Below are 24,834 nucleotides of genomic sequence, written 5' to 3'. Positions count from 1 at the left end.
TTTATACATCCGCATACAAGACAAATTCTATGAAAGAATTCATTTCATCTACAGCAAAGTGAGTTAGCTGTTTAACTTCTTATTTACAGCATATGTGAAAGGACTATGCATTAAGAACAAAAAGGTACTAAAAACAAAGAATAGCTGAAAACTGTAGTTATAAAAGATGTTGTAATTTGAGTTTCCCACTAGCTGTACATTTTACTGCAGCTCATTGTGCAGTCTCCTTTCTTAGTTATGCAGGCACTGAGAAGAGAAGCTTCCAGAGAGGTATAATCTTTAGAAGAAACACATTCTAGATCCTTCCTCTTCATACTAATACATAAGACATAATAGCTTAAATACTAAAACTTATATTATTTTCATGAGCTATTTTCTTAATTACCCACTATGAGGGTAATATACAATGTATGTAAGGGGATTTGTACTAATTAGCATTAATAGTCATTTTGCCCATACAGTAGTTTCATAATCACATAAGATATATTATGGGCTGTTCCCTTTTTCTATACATCATAAGGTTGGATGAGACTACTTTATAATTTCTATACCAATTCAATTATTTCTATCAAAAGAGGACTAATACTTATTTTTAGCAAATAAGGAATAATCATACGTTTATGCTTTGATGTAAAATTAGGACTTGGGCTTCCTCCTGGGTGTTGCATTGTCACATTTATTGCTAATTGGAGATAAAAGATGAGACATTACCAAGCTTTTTATATCCTTCCTAAGGACTACTTGGTGTCTGAATGTTGATTTAATAAAGTGTAAGTATACAAAATAAAGAGTATGTGACCAATTCTGTTTTAAACTAATTTTAATGGAATTTCATTGGTCAGAATTTCACTAATTTAGGGTGAGCATTCTAATCATTACTAACATGTTATGTTACCTTTTAAATATGCCTGCTATAACAAGGTTATTGGGAATATATGAGTTCACGTCATTTTCTTTTTCAAGTCATACAGACAGACAACAGTCCTTGCCTGAGCCTCTCCCAGCTACGCAGGAGATTAGGCAGGGAGATCAATGCTTTCCACTGTTACTTTATGAATAATTATTAATTCTAGACAAAATCCGAAATACAAATCATTTATCAAATTTTGCCTAGACTGGATACCACAGATGTGACAGAAAAGAAATGTGTTACTCTGCCTTAAAAGCTTTATAGAAAATCAACTTCTTCTATCTGCTGACAAGTTTCTAGTTAAAAGACTGTGGTTAAACGATTTTGGTTAATGTTGTTTCTTTTACAATTTGCAAACTCTGAATTTTTTGTTGTATTTTTTAAATAACCAAACTGGGTATTATTCACACATGAGCTAAACGACTCTATATAGAATCTTACAAATATTAATAATACCATCTACAACACATTCACATATATTCTTACACTAAATTATACAGTGTATTGGCGTGGTACTATAAATTAGTGCAGACAGAATTTAGTTAATAATTACGCTAGGAACACAAATATTCACTGTATGAAATATTTTGAACTGGAACCACCTCAAAAATATAAAAAATGACATTTTGTTCTTTGAAAAATAAAAATGGATCATTGATGGTATTAATCTATTAAACATTCTGATACAAATGACATTCTTTATAAAACAGATGCAGTTAAGCTTTGAGTAACATACTATGTTACCATTGTCATCAGGTGACAATGACATTAATGATTTGAGTTTAAACAACAGAAGGCAGTCTAAATTATAAAAAAAACACAAAAACAACAGCACCCATTCCATAGACAATGTCTATGGCAGCCGACTCAGTCCTGCCTGGAGAATCAATTGTGCTGGAAATACTCTATAAATTGCCTATTCCCTTCCTAACTTCATCCTGTAATGCCCTTCCTGCACTGAGCAAGATGAAGCTGCTGCAGACATGCAGGCTAGTGTCTGCAGACACAGGCATCAGAGAAACAACCAACTCTGTTATCGGAGCGATAAACACAATCCCTGTCTCCAGAAGACCATGCAGATAAACCAGAGGCATAAAGCCATCTTCAATAAACACAAGACGAAAACAGCTGGCATTCAAACGGGCAAAGTGAAAGCATGCATACAGCTACGCCATCCTATTTCAAACCCCTCAGCTACAGAAGTTACTCCATTTCACCTTATGCATCTATGCCGGAGAGACGGGTCTTCCTTCTTTTCAGTGCAAAAGAAGCATATATTGCTTGCTATGTTTAATAGCTCCTTGAAGATGCAAAGGATCCTCAGCTGCATTGCGGCTGTTAAGTAAAAAGAAGGTGTCTTGACTTTAGCACTTGTGAAGTCAAGTGTTGGTGTCTTTGTCTTTGCTCACAAGTAATGTCTGGTATCAGTATTCCAGTCTGCCTCAGCAGAATGCTGCTCTCACTGCAAGGAGAAAGCTGCTGTGAAGCCAGTGCAGGTGCGTGCTAGTGAAAGCCACCACACACCATCCGCAAACTGACAACGGTCGCATAGTGCACGAGACAGCCAATTAGACACAGAAAGTGTCTCGGCCAGCCACTGGGAGACAAAATCTCAGGCAGCTTAGTGGTTGAAAAAATGCCCCCAAAACATTTCTCTAACCCAGCTGTATTCAGACAATTGGGACCAGCCTGATATGTTTCTCACTGTTTGTCCTTGCCTCAGTTCCTCACGACGTATAAAGACATAATTATTTAACACAGCCGTTTAAACACAGTACCTGCCACAATACTACATGTGAACTATTTTGGAAAACATTTTAGCTTTTCTTTTTAAAAGCAAAACAACAGAATATTGAAATATGCTATGTTTAATTATCATATAATTTGATCAAGGTAATAAAATGAAAATAAAATTAACATCTAGAACCTTGGCACACTATAGTTTTACAAAACAGGGCTTAACAACACTTTTCCTGCAAAGCACCCTAAACATAATGCTTTCCCAGCACCAAATAACACCGCATTACACTGCATAGCTGTGATAGCTGTGGCTGCTGTAGTGTTGATCTTTCCTAAATGCTTCATCTTCTCTAGCACAACTGGTATTAAACTGTGTACCCACCTTAACTCTCACACTGCCACACCGTTCATCTTCAACAAAAAAAATTAATCATAAAAAGATTGTTTGTTAATTAACATTTCGCTCTGAATGCCCATTTTGTTTTTGAAATTCTCATTCCTGCCTAACAAACTCATAACTTTCAACCCATTCCAGCAAAAACTGTTTCCACACTCACCCTGCTTGTTTCCAGAGGCTGTAGTTCCGACTCTGAGGAAGAAGTTCGCGTTTATTCAGTGGGGCAATGCCCATAGCTGCTTGCATTATAGTTAGATATTTTTTGTACTTCATTTTGTACACTACAGGACTACACTATGTGCCGTCCAGCAACTACGTAGGTTGCAAGAGGTCCATTTAGTTAAACTGATATTTTTCGGAGCAAAAGAAAACTCTTTGGTTGACAAATCGAGAATTTGCTTTCTGAATCTCATGAGCGTCATTCTTACATAATTCTAAGGATCTTCAAACATTACACTAATGAAAATGCTCCAGGGGGATAATTGTGGTACTAAGCCCTGACAGATAATGTAAATTCCCACATTCCCCATAATCCCCAATAAAACCCAAAAGATAAATCTGAACCATTCCTTGGAACATTAACCCTCCAAAAACTGCTGTTGATTCCCAAAATCACCCCTGACACTGCTTTAATTTAGAGGCAGCCATGTCAAAGTCTGTGCGTTTGAAGCCAAAAGGGGGTACCCAGAATTTCTTTTAAAAATAATCTCTTGGAAGAGCAGCAGGGCAGCATATCAGGGGAATGCAGCTTTGGAAAATGAAATTATGTGCCGGCAGCTTGCACGAATGGATTACGTCCTTCTGTGCGGCTTCTATTATAAACCCAGGGATTTTAGTGCCAAAGAACGATAAAATAAACACAATTTAACTAACCATTAAATACACAATAATTAGCACAACAAAGCAAAACAGTTTTTTTTGCACAGACTACATGCTTATTCTGTACAGTCTATTATGTCATGGAACACTTTTTGAAAAGTCAAATTTTCAGCTAGCAATAAGATCTGTGCGTCCACCTACCACCAATATAAACAACATCAGACATTGCTGTCAGATAATCCTGATAATATTGAGAAAGCATCAGTCAGGAAAATCCCAGTTGAACTCTTTAACTTGGAAACCTTTGGTAATTCTTCTTTCAAAAGTCTGCATCTCCAAGCATTTCTCACACATAACTGAATGGAATTACTGGAACACACCAGCAACAGCAAACTTTACAGTCATAGCTGTTAAAAATACCAGACATACTTCTTTCTGGAGACCAGACAGGAAGAGATAAATATACTGTCACTTATAATGATGACTTCTAAAAGAAAGGATCCATGTCATAATTTCGATAAATGATTTTGAATTACATTTACTATTTACACATATAGATAACATAGGTTCTACTTCAATTATTGCACTCTTTATGGCTGATACAGTTTATTGACATCTGATTAGAAATGTGACATCTGTACCAACTCCAAGATAATGATGTTTTCGCTGCTGTTCTTAAAAACTGGAAGTCCTTTGCTTGAACATTAACACTTTCTACTAAGCCAAACTAACACTTCCTACTTATAAAAAGTATGCTAAAGCTTTAAGCCACACTCAAACGTGCTGTAAGACATTGCTTAGAATACTGTATCTGGCATTGGTCATCATGTTACCAAAATCTTGTTGTTGCCTGCAGAGAACAGTGGAAGAAATTCTAGGAATAACCTGCATGTAAGTGGAATGCAAGTGGAGATTCCAAGTTGACTTGCATAATGCTGACTGTTCAAGCCAACTGGGAGGGCAGAGTCTTAATGTGGGACGAACCTCTTGTGAGTTGGTGCAGATTCAATACAACCTTCTTGCACAGCTGCACACTGACGTCCTCCAGCCAACAGGTTTCTGTACCCATAAGATGATCTGAAATGTCTGATTTTCTAATAGGCCTATAAAGGAACGGACTTTGAATATCTGTAGGGCCTGGCTGACCTTGCGAAGACTGGCCACTCCTTCTGTACAGCTGGTGGAGGCTGGCCAATCGACGGCATCAACAGGACACATCCATGAGTGGCCAGTCTTTGCCTGCTCTCTGAGGCTGTGCAGAGTGGTAGATAATTATACAGCAGACTTTCCAGAGGCCCTACCCACAAAACATCATGAATGCTACACCCATCCATTCTCTAACCACTTTATCCTATACAGGGTCACGGGGGAGCTCGAGACTATCCCAGCAAGCAGTGGGTGCAAGGCAGGACACAACCTGGATGGGATGCCAGTCCATCACAGAGCATGAATACTACATATAAATGTGAATTATGCATACTGCATACTGAGGTAGAAAACCAGATTGAAGAAGGTCAGAGATCTCCCTTTCAGTTCATGTACATAGAAAGACATTGCAAAATGATCAAAGTATAAGTATATAGTGGATAGATATAGATATAAGTATATAGTAGATAGATTAAAGTATTTTACATATAGTGTAAGAATAAAATCCCTCTAGAAAAACTTCTCTTTAGCATAAAGTATCCTCTTTACTGAGGACTCAATGAGTCCAGCTTAATTTTAATGCTAAATGATAAAATACACAAAGTGACACCAGAATTGGTGGCAGAGAATCTTGATGGACCCAAAGAGTATCATCCTAATAGCTTCCCAGTTTCCATTTGTTATGTAATATTTACAGATCTCACCGCAACATAGCGCAGAGTAAATATCAGCCTTTTTTATCCCCATATAAAAACAAATCAGCTACCGACTCTTCACAGCATAAAGTACGGTCAAAGAACTTACACAATGTGCTCATGTAACATCTAGTAGGTAGCACATCCTTTGCATATTTTTATAATTGGAATCTTGGACTATACCCACTGATGTCTTACTTCTAGATATTTCCATCATTGGTATAATGTAATCTATATCTGTTCATATTGTAACGCATACGGCCGACATTACAGGTTGTGCGACCCGACTTGCCAGCGTGGTGATGTCACCGCCCTTCCCTGTGAATAGCAGGGACCTCAGCCAGCAGGCTGGGGGAGATTTTCCTTTAGCTCAGCTGGCTGGTTCCCTGCTGAGTGACGCCAGAGGCCCAGGTTCGAGCCCCAGCAGTAGAAGGCCAACCTGAGACCCACGTGAACACGGAAGTGCTACAAAATCCTGAAGTTCCACAGTTTGCATTCTTTAACAAGTGATTACCTGTTTTTTTTTTCCTGAATCACATATAACCTACAGTATTTCCCCTGCTTTTACAGATGCATTTACTTCAAGATCTGATATGTTCAAAGATCATATGGTACTTTTACTGTTGTGCCTTATCACTTGTACATCTAAATAATTATTTTTTGTTGTATTATGCCAGTCTAAAACATTTGGACTTTAATGTTAACAAGTGTGACTAGATCTTTATATACCACTGTATTTTCACAGATAACCCGTTCTCCTTACTACAATAGGAAATCCCACTTCTCATATGATGACAACAGTATCCATCATTAATGTCCATAAAAAGGAGTTCAGCTGAAGCAGACTGTGTAATTGAAGCCATCAGTCACACAATATAACCACTGACTACAGGGATATTAAATTTGTAGGTACCAAGGGAATGTTTTGATATCTAGCCTTTTAAAATGTTAATATAAGCAGCATTCTTTTCACTCACATTACTCAGATTTAATATGAAACATGCATTGTAAAATCGCAATTACTACTGAAATTGTATATTTTCAGTGAATCTCTAAGTAAAACCAAGTTGATAACCTGCATGGCACAAATGTAAAAATGACATATTTCTCCAAACTTGAATGCACAATTACTATTTATTTGCTGAATTTAACATATTGAAAAAGATAAAAAAGTGAATTTGGCATGCTCAAATGATTGGACATTTTTCCAGCTGATTAATGACTACTTTTTTAATTTGTGTTTTTCAAAGGTCCCTAAACCTGACTGACTCATCAGGCCTTAAATTAAGTCAGTTGAACAAATACTCTGATTCTTCTAACCTCTCAGGTTGTGATTGTTGTTCTGCCAACTTTCAACAACTATGGGATCATACAAAATAAAGATAACTGACTCTTTTAAAGCAGGTGAAGGCTATAAAAAGGTCGCTAAATGCTTCCAGCTTGCAATTTCAACTGTTAGAAACATTATTAGAAATCATTAAGAAATGGAAGTTAAAGGGAACTGTTGAAGTCAAGGCAAGATCTGGAAGACTCAGAACAATCTGGGTCAGATATGCAAAGCAGAACCCACAGATCAATGCAAAGGACCTGCAGAAACGTTTAGCTGCCACTGGAGCAGTTGTCCATGGGTCCACAGTACAGCGTTGCTTACACAAAAATTATCTGCAGTGGAGAGTGTTCAGAAGGAAACCATTCCTATGACTTCATCACAAAAGTCAACGTCTGAAGTATACAATACAAAATCTTGATAAGCCAGAAACCTTTTGGAACAAAGCGCTGTTGACTGATGAAATGAAAATTGAACTTTTTGGTCATGATCACAGAAGGTACATTTGGAGAAAAATGGATGAAGCATTTGAAGGAAAAAACACCTAGCCAGCTCTTAAGTTTGGGGGTGGATTTGTTATGCTCTGAGGCTGTGTGGCAGCCAGTGGCACAGGAAATACTGTATGTGTCACGGATGTCGGAAGAGACGAACTGTAGAATGGCAGGAGAGCGAGAAGACCCTATGCGTAGCGGCAAACGGGGGTAAGCCCGGGCTCAGCTGTTCAGGAAATGCCGTATAGAAACCTATGCCCTCAGGTAGCGGACATGGGGCGACCTGGTGCTAGACGGGTCTCAGGACATCCGAACGTCAATGCTGAGCAAAGGCAGACTGAAAGACCCGGAAATATATAGTCCAAGAGAGAGAGAGAAACATCGGAAGGACAGCAGAGAACCGGAAATGAGAGACAAGACAGAGAAGGAGCGCCCTCTGGCTGCAGAAGGCGTGACAGTATGGGCGGAAGGAAGAATGGATTCAACTAAATATCACCCAATCCTAGAATCTAATGTCCCAGAGTCAGTGAAGAAATTGAAGCTGAAAAGAATCTGGATATTTCAGCAAGACAACGATCCAAAACATACCTCAAAATCAACCATGCAGTACCTACGGGAAAAAAGATTAAGGTTTTGGAATGGCCTTCATAGCCCCCCGCCTTGAATATTACTGAAAATCGGTGGGGAGATCTTAAACATGCAGTCCATGCAAGAAGACCTCAGAATATTTCTGAGCTAGAAGAGTTCTGCAAGGAAAAGCAGGACAAATTCCAAAAGTTAGAATGGAAAGACTCTTTGCTGGCTACAAGAAATGTTTGGAAGCTGTGATTTCTGCCATTGAAGGTGTTACAAAGTACTGACAGACATGGTGCCCAAACGTTTACACATGCCACATTCACATTTTTAATTTTTCAATCTGATAAATACCATTTGTGCATTACAATTTGCAGAAAGATGTCATGTTTACGTTGGTACAACACAGAGGTTGTGTCAACATCTTTTTACTTGAGAGATTCACTGAAACATACAATTTGACCAGGGGTGCCTAACCTTTTGCACACAACTGTATAAAAACCTATAATAATAATAATAATAATTGCTTACACTTATATAGCGCTTTTCTGGACACGCCACTCAAAGCGCTTTACAGGTAATGGGGACTCCCCTCCACCACCACCAGTGTGCAGAATCCACCTGGATGATGCGACAGCAGCCATAGTGCGCCAGAAAGCTCACCACACATCAGCTATCAGTGGGGAGGAGAGCAGAGTAATGAAGCTAGTTCATAGATGGGGATTATTAGGAGGCCATGATTGGTAAGGGCCAAAATGTGGCCAGGACACCAGGGTTACACCCCTACTATCACAGAGTGATATGGCTGCTGGCCCCTATGAACACAAATAGGAACACCTTCAAATTTCACTTAATGCAACTCTGAAAACAATGATGTGCCTTATCAATTTATATTAACTTATTAATATACAGAGGAGGATGTGCTTTGGGGCCATTTCCTGAACATTATGATTATGGGCACTTACAATAGGCACTATTAGGCATATTACAAGCACTTTGTGCCCGTTGAGCCGTAAAATACAGGACATTCATTAATTTGACTTTCATCCTGAAATCTCACCGGCCAATTCAATGTTGAGTCTGATCCTCATTTTCAGTTTAGAAAATTCTTTTTATTTTATTATCTTAGCTGCTACTGCCCTTTGGATGTCGGCCCTGCAGCTATGATTCACCTTTCCATCCATTTTTGTCCAATACAGAGTCACAGGAAACACCGTCTGGCCTACAACATTCCCATTGTAATAAAGGTGTGTGTGTGTGGGGGGGGGGAGGTAGGATTAGTCAAGGATTGACACCAATTCTAAGCTATCAGGGCTTACAAAAATCCAATAAACCTTAACCTTAATAAATAAGGTAAAATTAAAGTTTAGAAGTCGGGCCCTGACAGCAGCTTGCCCAGAAAGTACATATCTAAAAGTCTACTTCTAAAATACTCAACCAGTTAGGGAAGGTTGAGTTTGGTCATGTGGGCTCTTTGCTTCTGAAAACGCATACATCAGAGCCAACACTGTCACTCTGCTCTCATTTGAAAGAGGCTCAGCACATATATTTCATGAAGGAGGTAATTTCTTTTTCTGGTTAAAAAGCCACACAAATTTATCTTTTTAAGCTCTAACATATATCATACTGTATGTCCTTACAATCTTAGATCCTGAGGATGAAGGCTAGAACTTTTAGGTTAGCACAGAACGTTATTCAGATTCAACAAACTTGTTTGGCATGACTGGTGAATTACAAAGCAATTACCACAGCAATAACAATTACTAAGATATTTACAACAAAAAAACATATTATTATAATATGGTTCACCATCTGTCCCTCAGGCTGTGACAGGAGATCACATATTGGGCCACTAGCTTTATTGATTTTCAAATCCCCTCCTGCAGGAATGGAGGTTCTTGTGTATCTGACAGTTGCAGGAAGTCTGGGATTGGATTTGTTGTTTTAGGGAAGAATGATGTCTAATCCCAGAGTATTTAATGCACTGCAGCAGAGAGTACAACTCTGTCTCTGATTCTCCCTGCTGTCAGTGGGAGTCTGTTGTCTTTGGACAGGCAGGTCTGACTGTGTCATCCAGTTTCTATGTCCTGGCTCTGGTCACTTAGCCTGTCCCCTCTGGGTAAGTAGGCTTGCCTGTGTTGTCAGGTTTCTATGCCCAAAATGTGGTCACAGAACCTGTACTTCATCAGGACCTGCTTCTCCTTGTTGCTGCTCACCCTGGACAGATATACGTTGCCTGTGTATATTGTTTTTGCAATTTTACAGTTGGACATAATCTGAATCTTCACACCTGCACCTGTGCTAGATGGGTCGAATGGCTCTCTCTCGTTTGTAACAATTCTACATCATTGTCATTATGCTCTTCCAAAGATTGGGCTCTTTTTCGTTGGTGTTTAATCCATACACACCCAATATAAACCATGATTAATCATGCCTGAAAAGCCCCAGCCACTATCTCACGTGTTGCTTGAGTATTTTCGAAAACGTGATCTCCAACGAAAACAATGGATCTGGCTAATACTGACGTTTTCACAACAAAGACTTTTCTCCCTATTTCGTTACACATAGAAAGTGTTAATGTTTAATGGAAACTTCCATTTCCCAGAAAAAAAGGATTTTTAGCAAAATATAGAATTACAATTGTTAGTCTCTCAATTTATATTTGAATATACATACATACAATAATTAATAAACACTACATTATGCAACTCTGCCTCAATACAAACGGCTGTCCTGAAACCAGGAACAGTGAATCAAGTAAATGAATACGCATGTTGATAACTTTCTATGGAACTTCGACTGAGAGGTAACTGAGTTACTTCCGCAAACATGGAAAACAGAGTGTTCTCAATCGAAAGAAAACTCTGGAAATTACAGATAATTGATACATTTACTGTACATTGTCAGTAGTGAAACTTATTTGCATTATTGCAATCATTACAATAATCAAGACACAAAATCCAGATGGCCCTCATTGATCTCTAATACTGTACACGAAAAGGACGTCAGAAGTAAAAACATCAACGACAACCACAAAACCGATATTGATAAAACCAGTTCAAATAAGTCGCTGTGTCAGCATGCGTAGGCTGCAAAGGAACAGGTAAAGGGTTTATTCAATGCTGAAAAGAGAAGAAAGGTGTCGCCTGAAGATGGCTCCACAGCCGAAACGTTCTCTTTTCTTTCAATTCAGCGTGGAATAAACCTACCTGTTCCGTGTTTTGCCATACTGTAGATCAGTCTTTTAATACAGACTTTAGTATTTGTAGACTGATTAGTATAAATCACGCACACAAAATCAAAGATCACAGACGCCGTAGAAGAACTTAGACCCCGAGACGATTAATAGAAGGAGCAGGGAGGGGCGAAGAGATTGTCACATTCAGGTTCATGTCTTGTTCAACGAAATTTAATGTAAATTTAAAAGCAAACAAACAACAAAACATACCGGGTTTTTTTTTTCAAACAGCAGGTGGTAACGCAGAAATGTACAGGAACCGAGTCAAATGTCCCCCTTCACAATAAATCCCGCTTTCAGTGCAATATGAATCCAACTTTTTCTACAACGGTGCAACACTCTCCCGAATGGCACTGAACCCTTGCAATGTCCCTACAAGTCAGCTCTGGGCGTGTCATTGAAACTACAGTAAAGGTGAGCTTTACGCACAGCCTCATGCCAGTTTTTACAGCATCCTGTTCCCACTCAGCTAGTTTCACTTGCTTTCTTACGAAAGAGCTTCATGGAGAGTTTAAACGGTCATAAAGCAACACAGATTAAAACAACACAGGATTATGTTGGACACGTAACTAATCCCACACATGCAAATCGAATAGTTTGTAGGGAGCCCATAGGGAACATTTTCCTAACGTGCCGTCAAACCACATTTTCAGCAGGTGTTATTTTCGTTACCAAAACGTATGGACGTCTTTTTAGGACGTTTGAGTCCCTTTACTCTTTCAAAATAACTTAAAAAAAAACAGTCGTCTTCCACTCTGAAATTTAACTCTCATTGCTTTGAGGGCGAGGCCTGGAGGTTCGACTGTTGATTTTCCTGGTAGAGCCTGTTTGACCAGCTATATGCAAATTTCCTTGAATCCCAAACTGAAAACCTGTCGCGACTCGGAATCGGCACTATTCGTGCTTCTCAGTACTACTGTACTAGCAATATCTCACCCTCATCGTCTGGACACCTTAGTACAGTAGATGCGACTTTCCTCATTTTTTACTACGCATTAACGATTAGCTGTTCTGTATTCTCGGGAAAGGGCATGCAGTACATGATTCATCGCCACATGTATTTTCAGGCTTCCATTTGTACCATCAGACATGAGGGTTTTGTAAGATGTCCTAAAGTGTCGTAACAGCAATACAAACAAAAACATCCAGAAAAGTCTAAAAGAAAAAAAGATAAAGCCCCAGCATTAAACACAACAAACGAGAAGCACAACTGAATAAGTGAATAAACCCCACGTGATTTGAAGGAGCGGGATTAGAAGGACTTTCAAGAAGAGTGAATCATACTCGAGTATTATTTCCTGAGGAAAAATACGTTCTGAATTCTTTCAAAACACTCCCTTTTTATCAAGGGTCTAGATTCCATACAAATATTGTGCAAGAGTCCCACGCGTGCATTCTAGAACAATAAGTGTGAACAGTCTGTGTATTGAACGTATGGTCCAGGATTTGTAACTGGTCTAGACTTCTCTGTGGCAATTCATAGAGACTGAAGGTGCCATTAAACACTCCACTTTCACCCATTTCTTAACCATTTCATCCTGTTCAGGGTTGCAGGGGAGCCAGAGCCTATCCTGGCAAGCAATAGGCGCAAGGCAGGATACACCCCAGATTGGATGGTAGTCCAATCGCACAGCAGCAACACACAGCAGGGACAATTTTCCCAGAAGCCAATTAACCTACCTGTATGTTTTTGGAGTATGGAAGTAATCCAGAGCACCCAGAGGAAACCCACACAAACACAGGGAGAACATACAACCTCCACACAGACAGCAACCCAGATCTGTAATTGAACACAGGGCCCCCAGCCCTGCAAGCCAACAGTGCTAACCACTCTGCTACCACGTCGCTCAAAACACACCGCTTAGAAGGACAAATTCATCAAATTAAAAATTCTTAAGCCTTTTTAAATACAGTTGGCGAAAAATTCATGACAGCTGCTTAATCCTAGTTTCTTAGGGAAATCTGTAGTATCTGACTTTTAATTCCGCATAAATATTTTAAGGTTTCTTTTTATAAACAGGAGCAAGACATTCTAAGACGGTTAGGGTAGTTAAATCCAGTTCTTCATAAAATGTGAATTGTTCTGCAGTTGAACTGTTCTCATGCAGTGTTCTCAATCATTTCAGGCAGGAATGAGAAGTAGGGATGCCTACAGAAAAACAGGCAAGGGTTAGCCTGGAAACTAGAACAAATAAATCAAGCTGAAATGAAAAGGTGTAGAAATATACCTCTTGTATTTTCCCCCTCATTTAGAAAGTAAAGACCTTTGCTAAAAGATTTTGCCTATAATCATTTGTGACATTTCTAGGATTTAAACAGTTCTATGGCTCTTAGGGTAAATTTATGATGGCAGCTGTATTTAGGGGATTTGTGAAGTCAGAGTTCAGAAAATCAGGACATTAGAAAATCGCAAAGGCAGTTTTATAGACATTTCAAAAAAGAAGAAGCAAACATCTATTTAACTATCTGTGATTCATGGAAAAAGACCAAGAAGTCAAGGCAAGTCATGGCTTTCATGGAAGGGATTGGGTTCCCGCAAGAAAAAACTGACATGAAAAGCATTCTCAGCCTCCAGCGGTTGGTATACAGTGACATGGGAAAAAATACACTGCATACTTTTAAAATATATTCACATGAATCAGGCTGGATACGTTAGTGCACTAGCCAAATGCCTTCAACTGAAAAAAAAGAAGAATTCTATTGTTTTTGGTTCAATGATGAGTACATTAAATTAACGCTTTCTAGAAGAATTAGAATGCAATTCATACTAATCATAAGGTTTGACTACTTCTTGCAAGCGCAAGTTGTGCTTCATGGAAATATTGAGGGGTGGAAAATTCAGCTTGATCTTAATGAGAGTTATTTTGAGGCATCTAAAAAAAAAAGATTTCAGCGTAAGAATCCACATTAAAAAAACAGGCAGAGAACAATGGGCTGAGGGAGATTTTCCTCACTGAATCTCAAAGAATTTAAAATTCCTCCCATTGCTACTTAATTATTTTCCTATTGTTAAATGGTATATGGAAGAATAAAAATCAAGGGAAAGCAAGTATCACTCAAGACATGTTCAGATCAAGGACTGATATGGATCTATTCCTTGATTGCACTGATCTATGGAATCCTTGTTCGTGAAGTCTGAATCAAGCTAAGCATTTACTGTAATAATGTTATCTTTAGGAAGAAGGTCAGGTATGATTAAATGCCAAGGATAGCATTAACTCTCCAGGTACTAAATTTGGAAAGGAATGTTAATGAAACTACTCCAAGGCAAGGTTTGACTTGCTCTACAAATTCCTCTTCATTTTCAGTTCTAATTCAAGATTCACAACAAAAGCTATACTTGCATTTAGTTTTTACTATTCCTTAACAGAAGAGGAAGTTTTTTACTTATATCAGACTCGCACATTCATCTATTTTTTAGAAAAAAAAACACTATAACCACCACCACAATAAGAACTTCCAGAACAAACTTAATTCTTATTATAAATAAAGAAAAACATCATAAAAAAATCTGTCTGGATACACGTTCATCCGTCCGTTGGTAACCGCTTCATCCAGTACAGGGTCACTGGTGATAGAGTCGGTCTCGAGAAGCAGCAGGCACAAGGCAGGATAGACCCTGGACTGGACGCAAGTCCATCGCAGAGCACACACAGAAAGAGATCCACTCACAGCACGGCCAGTTTTCCCCAAAAGCCAGTTAACCTAACTGTATGTCTTCCGCCTGTGGAAAGGAAACCAGAGCACCCGGAGGAAACCCCACATAAACACGGGGTGCACATTCAAACTCCACATAGAAACGGCAGTACCCCAGATCCGGAATTGAACCCAAGGCCCCAGCGCTGCAAGGCAGCAAAGATAAACACTCTGCCACCATGCCATCCTTCTGGATAAACATATTGGTACAAATTGTTTATACATATTCACAAGAAACGTACATCAGGTATATCAAGAAAATTTCTAAAACGCGTAACAGAAATATACACACTTACAGTGAAAGATCTGAATTACAGTAGAGAATCTACAGTTTACAGTTACCACAGATTTGGAATAAGCATTTCTTCCCTTTGACTGCCTTTCAAGAATACAATACGCCTGACAAGTCTATTTTGGTGCTGAAAATGGCAGACAGTTCTTTGCTGAGCAGATCGTGTAAGCTCATCCCATCATGTGAATACACCCAACGCTCTCCTGTCCAGTCATAGCGTTTTGGCCCACTGAAAGAAAAAAAAAGCATAATAAATTTGCAAAAATATGTAAAGCCAATACACAATGAGCTTCCTATAACCTAAGGACTAATTACAATAACAAGAACTACTTTTGGTCCAAGTTAAATGGGTATTTCAGATAAGAACTAAACAGTTTTGCTCCCCTCGACAATATTTTGGATAATGCACATTTAAGCAGACAAGTAAAATTTATTAAAAAGAATAAATATCCATTCATATACATTTTCAAATTATAAGAAGATATAATGCAGAATTTGTGTAGTGGTTTTAAGTCAATAAAACAGTATATTTGAAACCTTTTATGAGTATTCCAGCTTTTGGAAACTACTATCGCGAAAGAAATAAAAGGAGCTAAAAACTTTCCTTTGTGCCTCATAAAGCATCTTACTCAGATGCAGTAACGCAATGCAAATCATAGAAAACATCATGAACACTCCCAGAGTGCTGCAAGCAGTGTTGTTAATTGCAGTGAAGAAAGGATAGACAGCTGTATGCCACATACCTCACAGGAGAGGAGAGCCAGATCTGTTTATTTGGAGTCTGCTTGTTAATAACGTAGGTTCCATAGTCACTACTTATCTTCACTGTGAGTACCCCGCTCTAGAATGAAAACAAAAACACAAGCTTTCCATTTTCTTTTTCAAACAACTAATAATTCCCATTTACTACACATTCACCCAGATCATGACTTTTCCAAATTTTAGTCCAAAACTGTAATTGTATCTACAGATGTGTGACTGACAAAGCTCTTATAACACTATATAAAATAATAAAACTCTGTCATTGTCTGAAATGCATTACAATTGTGTGCTTTCAAGTATAACTCATCCTTGTTTGTTATGAACACATTAACACTGGATGCAAACCTTCATTAAGGCACAAAAGACTTTTGATCAAAACATTATACTTTCCAATAGTGCAAATTATGCTCTGTCACTTAAACTGAAGATTGCTGTAAGTGCCACCACAGTCTGTCAGGTTTTGGAATAGCATTTACTCCTGGGACTTTCTTGACATCTGCGAATTTGCACAGATGTCAGTGAGAGATGCGTCACTCCTCGGTGTGTGTGTGTGTGTGTGTGTGTGTGTGTGAACTCCCCTTGCGGAGTGATGCGGGGCTTGTGGGTGCAGGAAGGAATGGCTCCGATAGGGGGCTGGTTTGGGAGAGCGTGTCCACATGTCTTCATGCTCGTGCAGCACGAGGTTTGTGGCCATGAAGCCGACATGTAAACAGCTGGCGGTAGAAAATGAACTTGGGCAGGTAGATAATTAAAATAACTCTTGATCAAAAAATGAAGGCTTTATACTTATGCAAGTGCTACAAAATTTCTATGAAGCCATTAGTTATTCTCAAGGTCGCTACCGAAATGACAAAAAGACTTACCCAAACGAAATACTAAATACTAAAAAAGAGTAATATATGATGGACACCGAAAACCCGTAAAACCTAGATGACAACTATGTAACTGACTGAAAGAACATCATTTATAAGGTGATTTAAAAGGGCAAAGCTGAGTACTGTATACTCAGGGAGGCCTTGATCTGTGGCGAGATTAGTTCTGTAAGACTGCAAAAGTGCTAAGGCAAAGCTTACGGCAAACCTCCAAGGCACATATAATTGCATTTCAAATAACATCATTGTATCTTCCAAGCCAAGTTTACTGAATTCATTTTCTTTACCTTACTTCTTTTAAATAGTGCTGCATGACACGTCAGCACACAGAGAGCAATTACAGAAGATAGAACAGCCATTAGTGATTCATTTTTCCCTCCGGTCTTAAAATAAGCAAGTATGCTACAGGATTATCACAAACAACCAGACACAAAAGGGAAAATGTTACTTTTTAGCTTGAAAAGTAGAAATCATGCTTATTTGTTATCCACACTACTGCAGTTATGGCAAGTATGAGCTAATGAATTTTCCTAGGCAAGAAAAAACTGCAATGAATGTTTCAAATACAGTATGTAGATATGGAGGATTCAACTGACACATCCCTTGAATGTTAGGGCATACATATACTCTTCCATTGTCCAAGTTTGTATTGGGTTGTAAAAAATAATACCTGGAAAATTTTAATGAAAAAATTGTGCACCTTTTCTTTCATCTTTCACGTTAACACGTTAACATACTACAGGAGCTATGAAAACATTGTTTCACACTCTCACACTGTTTCTGAAGTTACCATTTGAATTTAAAAGGGAAAAGTAATAAGGACTATTTAAGATAGAATATTCTATTTAAAGCCAGTTTTGTTCATCTACACAATACCTTTAGATTTTGTGAAAAAAAAAAGCTTTATTTCCCTCAAGTCTGTCTTCACAGCATTCATTCCGTACGTGATACAGGTCACAACACTATGAAGTGTAGGTGCTGTCTCTTAAGAATCAATGGCACAAACAACGTTAGCAGAAACTTAGATAAAGTAACAATCAAAAATTTACAGCTGTGTACACTGATTTGCCAGCCTGATTAGAGTGAGCAGGCTCCCACACCCTTAACAAGAACAAACAACTCAAATTCTTTGGAGACCATACTTTTTTCTACATGTAATTCTATTCCACCAGGGAAAGTAACCAATGGAAACTTGAGGGACTCCTTTCACAAAAGGTCAAACTTACAATGACAGAAATATCTTTTTGAACACAGCCATTTACTGTATTTGTCCTGTAGCATATGTGCAGTTAAAAAGTACCATCTAAAAATAAATACCATCTCGATTTTAGGTGTACGGTAGTTGATTTATACATTCTGAGTCACTTGCAATTTTATCACACATCGACTAAAATATAAAATTATGCTGGACAAATGCAGCAAAAAATGCACCACTTGATTAAACTTGTACAGTCTTATTTTATGTTACCGATAATAAAACACATCTTCCAACTCAAACTGCAAACCAGAAGGTATAAAAAAAGGACAGTAGTTTAAAAAAATATATCTCAGCTTCTTATCAGTACATTTATCCCCCAAGCAAATGTTTAACACAGCGATATGTGGATATCAGCCAACTAGACTCTGGCTGGAATCCTGTCCTCTGTGGAAAATCAATAACTTTCTTGCGCCTGGAGAGACACAGACCTCTGTGCTGCTGATGGGGAGCCCAGGTCAAACAGCACCACTCAACCAGTCCTGCGCCGACCTCCTGAAACTGCATGACGACAGGAATTCTTGACAGCAGGGGTTCTGAGCCCTGGTGCTGGGGACCCAAACACCTGCTGGTTTTCATTACAGCTGAGCTCTTTACTCATTAACTCAGCCGACGAAATGCTTGGTTAGAACCTTTGAAGGTTCTCTATTTTCTATTCCAAAGTTAGAGATTTTAAGTTACTTAAATTACTTAAGAAACACAATGGTTAAAAGGCAACCTCCTACATGTTTAGGACTTGAAAAACAGTTCAATTAAAACGTATCATGAGGTCTATTAAGGGTTCAATTATTTAATTACGTGCTAAGGTGGAATGAAAAAAAGCAGTAGGTGCGGGGTTCCCCAGCCCCAAAATTGGGTACCCCTGCTTAAGACATCACTAAGTAATGCCTCTCGTTACTTCTAACCCATTGCATTCATGGTAATCTGAGGACAACGAAATGGCAAGTAGCTTTTCTATTTTAGGATTCAAGTAGATAAACCGATAGGGGCACTTTACAATATGAACATAAACCCCTGAATGTTTTTAAAGTCTGATTTAGTCACAGGCCTTGGCAGAAGAAGACATAATTCCCCAATAAGGCATTAGAATCCAAATCAAGATGTTTGAATAACCCGTTTATGTTCAGTTCAATGTACAGAAAGAATTTTGTGCGTACTGATCATGTGAATGATAGTGTTTCATAGCAGTGTTTACTAACAAGGACGACACTGCAATACTGCAACAAATTAGAAATCAGAAAAACATCCCCTCTGTTATACAGTATTTCACTGTAAACTGGAAAGGCAATTTGTATACAAACAGGCAGATTGTCAAACATGGAAACAGCTAGGAAATGCAAATCTTTAACCCTTGTCTGCAAACCCAAAAGTGGAAATGCAGGAAAAATGTTTCCATCTTGCTCAGCCAGCTGAAGGAGCAGTTTGTTGGTGTTTATTTTGGCTGGTATTTCGCTGTGAGACACTATGCCCAACCCCACTCCTCCACCCTGCACTGGCACACTTCAACACTAGTATCTCCACACTGCATCTGATCAGAGAACAATGCTGCACTCATGTGTTTACAGAGACATTCTCAGCCCACCCCAACACTGAAAGTATAGCTTTTCTGTTGCTGACAGCTGTGTATTGATTTGGAGTTTACTTCTCTTGTCACTTACACAACATGACAGATGGGAACCTAAAAATAAAACGATACCAGCTATTTTTTTTTTCATCCCTCTCCAGCGCCAGACAATACAGAAGAAAGGGCCTGGAGCACCACCCTGCGGTCTGAAAGACTTACTCGGTAATAAAGAATGAAAGGACAAAGCCTGCTATTAAAAATATCTTGTAAACCACCCCTGTAAATCGGGCTGATAAATATTTAAGAGCAATACAGAGGTTTTAAACAGCTGTAAAATTATCTTCAAGTGCACAGTAATAACTCACATTGACAACGAGAGTCTGACATAAGGGCAAAGCTATGGATATCAACTTTGTCGTACAATTAATACCACTGTCTCCATACGAGTCAGTTGTGTTCTCCATATAGATTTAAACATACTGAATGCACCCTGCTATGACAACATATACAATGTAGACATATGGAAAGGTAAAAGTTTTTTCAGTAGTTACTTAATTTCTGCATTGACACATTTGTTTCCTGCCTCACACCTATAGCTTGCTGGGACAGGCTCCTGCACCCCTGTGACCCTGCAATCGATGAAGCGGTCGGAAAATGGATGGGTGTATCTCTTGCTATTCCTTACTAAAATTCTATTCCCATTGTATGCAAATATACAACTCAAACAGATTGATCCACGAAGCACAATTTCAATCTCTTGTTCAGATTCCTAGGCTCTTGTTTTAGTGACAGGACTCTGAACAAGGCTGCCTTATAAGTTTTCTTTTTTTTTTTTTTATAATGAGCATAACATAGCAAGTGGAATTACACGCAGACACATGGGGACAGGCTGAACATTTTTGTGGAATCTGAAGGTCTTTCATTTTAGGAGCCACTTAGGAGCTGCCACATCTGTGAGAATGTAGAGCAAAAAGGTGTGTCAGTTTGCTTTAAAGGACTTTGCCTGTGAACAGACCGTTTTATAAAAACAGCAGAACTTGATGAAGCTCTTCTGTAGGCGATAACAATTTGGTACCTCTACAGCTGCAAAATTGACAAGGGTATACGTGCGCATTTGATGCGACCATCCATTCACACGCATTTAATCTTTCCATTTCTAAGCATGCATACATATACCTGACCACTGCTTTATCTGGCCTCCTGGGCTCTTGGGCTCCTCTGGTAATTGGAAGGTTCTTAGTTCAAGATTCAGGTGAGGCCCTACTGTATGGCTGTGCAGATAGATTTTCCGTTACTAAAACCATCCTTGACCTATACACCACATCACAAAGAAGACTATCGTCTGAAAATAAATATCCCAGTCTAATATCAATGATGAACTGTTAATGTTATCAGAAAACGGGTGGGGAATTGTTCTTTCTGCGTTCAGGCACATTTGATCTGTTTTTCTAGTGCCACCTAGTGGATCAAACCCTACCTGTTAAATTGGACAGTAAGAATATACTGTAATAGCATGAAATATTCCATTATACTTCAAAAAAAGGCAATACTCACTGAAAATGTAACATCATACTCTCCAGATGTGAATGGCTGATCTGTGAGATCGTCAAAGTAGTCTGCTAAAGCATCCAGTGTTTCCTCAGCAAGTTTTTCATATGTAGCTTCCTCTAACACACTGCAATGTTGAAGAGAGCAGTGGACAGTATTGCTGAAGTGGATGGAAATTAACTGTTTCTTTTACATTTTATTACTTCAGAAATTACATATTATGTTATCCGTTATTTAGTGTAAGAATACTCTCACAGTAAAAATACATTACACCCGCAATAACGTGCTATAATGTTTTTAGAATATAACTATTGCACGCACCTATTTATAGCTTCTTTGACTACGAATATAACGATCGCACTCAGTACAGTATGTTTTATAACTGGTTTGTGTTTCAGCTTTAGCTTTTTCCCCAATACCTTAAACTGGTGCAAAATATTCACCAGTTACCAAACAATATTTGAGAAAAGCTTTAATCAAAGTTTGTTACCTTAGATTCGATGCATTTTCTGTGGTGAAGTGAATATTTGCCCTCATTACTCTTCCAGGGAGTTGTGCCACAAGCAACTGAAATTAAGGATACCAGCAATAAGTTGACTCACAAGGCTCAATTTAATAGCACCAAAGCGCTGGCCTGCCTATTTCGTTGTATAATCATCACTTGATAGCGACATAATCCAATCAGCTGCAATTAAAATGCACAGGGAATGACCAATTGTGCAGTAGATATAACTATCCCTAACAAACCACAAACTCCTGTCATCAGTCATCGACAGCGCTGTCCTCTCTTCTGTAACTGCAGGCAGGTTAGAGACTTGCCGAACGTCTACTGCAAGTTGACTCGTTTGAACAATGAAATCCATTTAATCACAAAATAAGTAGTTAAATAATGAGACACGTATGTAATGGTCTGTCAATCTGAATGCACAACCTGCGGGGGCTCCCGGGCGCCTCCGTACTTCCCCAGTGAAGACGCTGCCAACCCGGGTACGAGCCCGGCGCACCGGGGGCTCTGAAAGACAAACAGGCGCTTTACTGCAATGAGCCTCATGTTCTCCACAAGAAAAGCGTCAGCAGAAAGGCGGCGAGTCGACAAAATATGGTTTCCGCTTTCTAGGAGGTATAAATGAGCCAAGAAACTCCTCAACCTATTTCAGTGTGTCAAAGAATCAACAATCAAAACTCTTTGTGTTAGAGAAAAATCATCAACGTAGTTAAGAATGGAAAATGTATCAATTCAATTTGTTAATTCTACCGTTACTGTGCTATGCGTCTAAGGAGGTATTTATTCGGTATCATAAAAACAGACATTCAGCATTATAAGTTTTTATGCATATCGAACTACGTACATTGACCTTAGCGACACCGCAAACGCTGTACTTACATGAGTTGACAGGAATGTTTTAGCCCTCCAATACGTGTATGTAGCTGATGATGCATTCGGAGAAGTCAAGCTGCGTGCGAACTGGTAAATGCAGAACACTTTCCTACTCAATCCTGACATGATCGCTAAAGGTGTATGACATTAAAACGCGACCACCTACTATGAGACCGATTGATAGGGTCTGAAACGATCGACTTCTCAAATTCTGTTGTATTCGTCTACCGTGATCTGTCCGTGTCCGGGTTTCCAGCAAATCAAACGGTGCCTGAGATCAGCCCCGGGATAGCCACGCCTCTGCCCTTGGAAAAACTGTCAAACTCACTGCGTTATCACATGGCGTTCCCGCTGAAAGTTTAAAATGCCAATTTGAACCGGGTGCGTAGAATTGCTGTTCTTTGACCAACGTGTTAAGGAAATAGATTTGGTGATTTGACATTAAGACGTGGTATTTATTCCTATATATTCTATAGGGATAAACTGGAGAAAAACGGTCCTACAAAAACTTGAAATTACGCATACTACATTAAAAAGTGAGAGTATTAAACATTTTTATTTAATAGGAGAATTCCTAGGTCAGTGAGAGTAATTTGCATTAATTATGTTTAAAGCGTCTGTACGGTGGGCAGATTTTTTTTCACTCATTGACCACTATAATCATTAATATATCAACTATTTAATTTGCCGTCTACCGAAATGAGAAAGCCTGCCATCTTTTGGCAGCCGATAGGTCCTACAAAAACAAAAAAATGAAAGCAAAATGGAGAATAGGAGTTCTGCTGTACCAAACATCTCAATAATCCTTTAGCAATTTACATAACTTTGAAAAAAGGGAGCATATTTGTTTTCGATATGTAAAGAGCAGACATTGTAATGTTCATTAGTTGTCCAATAATGAAACAAGCTTTTAATGAACAGCTAGCTTCAGCTAGTTATTTATTTCACGTGCTCACATAATTGTTTTACACTTTTGTCGTAATAGTGTCGTAAAGTAACCTGAGATGCCGCACAGTCCTAACATCTATTAGTACAATACTAGTGTATTTAAGTTGCATTGCTAAATATCATTACAGATATATTAAATAAAATTATGTTTAGAGAATAGATAGATGAGACTTTATTGATCCCGAAGGGAAACAGGCATTACAGCAGCCCAGCCCAAGACAAGCAAGACAGACATCAGAATAGACTAAACTTAAAATAAGTACAACAATACAAAATAAAATAAATAAGAGTTAGGTGTGTGCAAATATGCTAATAGTCACTGTAAAACAATAAAATACGTACAAAATGCGCATAGGTTGAAAAAAAAAAACAGTATAAACAGTATATTAATGCAGTGTCCAAACAGTACAGGAGTGCAACATGCTGTCCATAGATGAGCAGATGAGCAGATGAAGGGCTTATAGGCCTAGCCTAGGGCAGTGTTATACACCCTGACAGCCGCCGGTAGGAAGGACCTGTGGAAACACTGCCTTGAACACCGTAGCTGGAGCAGTCTGTTATTAAAAGTGCTTCGCTGTCTAACAACAGTCCCATGTAGCGGATGTGAGCCATTGTTCATGATGGCTGTGAGCTTGGTCAGCAATCTTCTCTCCGCCACCACTTCCGGGGGCAGAGCCAGCCTTCATGAGGAGTCTGATGAGTCTATTGAGTCTATTTATATCTCTTGTCATGATGCTGCTGCCTCAGCACACAACAGTGTAGAAGATGGCCGCTGCCACCACTGATTCATAAAAAATGTGTAGCTCAGGTTGAAGGTGTACTGCAGCACTCCATCCCTAAACCACCACCAGTGTGCAGCCCCACCAGGATGATGCGACAGCAGCCATAGTGCACTAGTACGCTCACCACACATCAGCTATCAGCAGGGAGGAGAAGCCAGTTCAGAGAGGGGGATTATTAGGAGGCCATGGTAAAGGCCAATGAGAAATTTGGGTAACACCAGGGTAACACCCCTACTCTTTTTTGAGAAACAACCACAGACTCTATAGGTCTTGGACCTAAGATTTACATCTCATCAGTGAGAGTCACTATACTGACAATCCCGTCACTATACTGGGGCATTAGGACCCACACAGACCGCAGGGTGAGCGCCCCCTGCTGGCCCCACTAACTCCTTCTCCTT

The 24,834-nt window shown here is 39.0% G+C and overlaps 2 protein-coding genes across 5 annotated transcripts in view; both read right to left on the bottom strand.

The window, feature by feature from the left end:
* Window positions 1-15,069, bottom strand: part of tjp2b (tight junction protein 2b (zona occludens 2)) — a 74,695-nt gene extending 59,626 nt beyond the window's left edge. The window contains exon 1 of one of the 3 annotated variants that reach the window (XM_088630064.1): window positions 11,543-15,069. In XM_088630064.1, the coding sequence (XP_088486190.1) occupies window positions 11,543-11,544 (2 nt within the window). In that variant the 5' untranslated portion in view covers window positions 11,545-15,069. Of the gene's footprint in view, window positions 1-2,127; window positions 2,282-11,542 lie in introns of those variants that run through there. The other 2 variants (XM_088630069.1, XM_088630063.1) reach the window with 2 other exon arrangements.
* A 151-nt stretch (window positions 15,070-15,220) lies between these two features.
* fxn (frataxin) lies at window positions 15,221-22,960 on the bottom strand. Of its 2 annotated transcripts, XM_088630071.1 has the most exons (6): window positions 22,710-22,945; window positions 22,257-22,337; window positions 21,816-21,892; window positions 21,332-21,452; window positions 16,068-16,165; window positions 15,221-15,553 (listed from the first exon to the last, which is right to left on the bottom strand). In XM_088630071.1, the coding sequence occupies exons 1-6, from the start codon at window positions 22,827-22,829 to the stop codon at window positions 15,415-15,417; spliced, it is 636 nt and encodes a 211-aa protein (XP_088486197.1). In that variant the 5' UTR covers window positions 22,830-22,945; the 3' UTR covers window positions 15,221-15,414. The 2 variants fall into 2 exon arrangements, with proteins under 2 accessions (XP_088486197.1, XP_088486198.1); XM_088630072.1 differs by lacking the exons at window positions 15,221-15,553; window positions 16,068-16,165 and adding an exon at window positions 17,842-18,714 and having other exon boundaries at window positions 22,710-22,960.
* Window positions 22,961-24,834: the final 1,874 nt, after the last annotated feature.

Source organism: Lepisosteus platostomus, chromosome 4 (genome assembly GCF_059453375.1).
Source record: "Lepisosteus platostomus isolate fLepPlt1 chromosome 4, fLepPlt1.hap1, whole genome shotgun sequence".
Taxonomy (NCBI): domain Eukaryota; kingdom Metazoa; phylum Chordata; class Actinopteri; order Semionotiformes; family Lepisosteidae; genus Lepisosteus; species Lepisosteus platostomus.
This window is presented reverse-complemented; position numbering and strand designations above follow the sequence as displayed.

What these genes read in the sequence shown, in the direction of transcription:
- fxn (XM_088630071.1), bottom strand. Translation starts at nt 22,829, where the DNA reads ATGTCAGGATTGAGTAGGAAAGTGTTCTGCATTTACCAGTTCGCACGC. An exon ending in GAAAATGCATCGAATCTAAG is followed by an intron (nt 21,453 to 21,815) that starts GTAACAAACTTT and finishes TCAACATTGCAG; the next exon opens with TGTGTTAGAGGAAGCTACAT. An exon ending in TGGCTCTCCTCTCCTGTGAG is followed by an intron (nt 15,554 to 16,067) that starts GTATGTGGCATA and finishes TTTTTCTTTCAG; the next exon opens with TGGGCCAAAACGCTATGACT.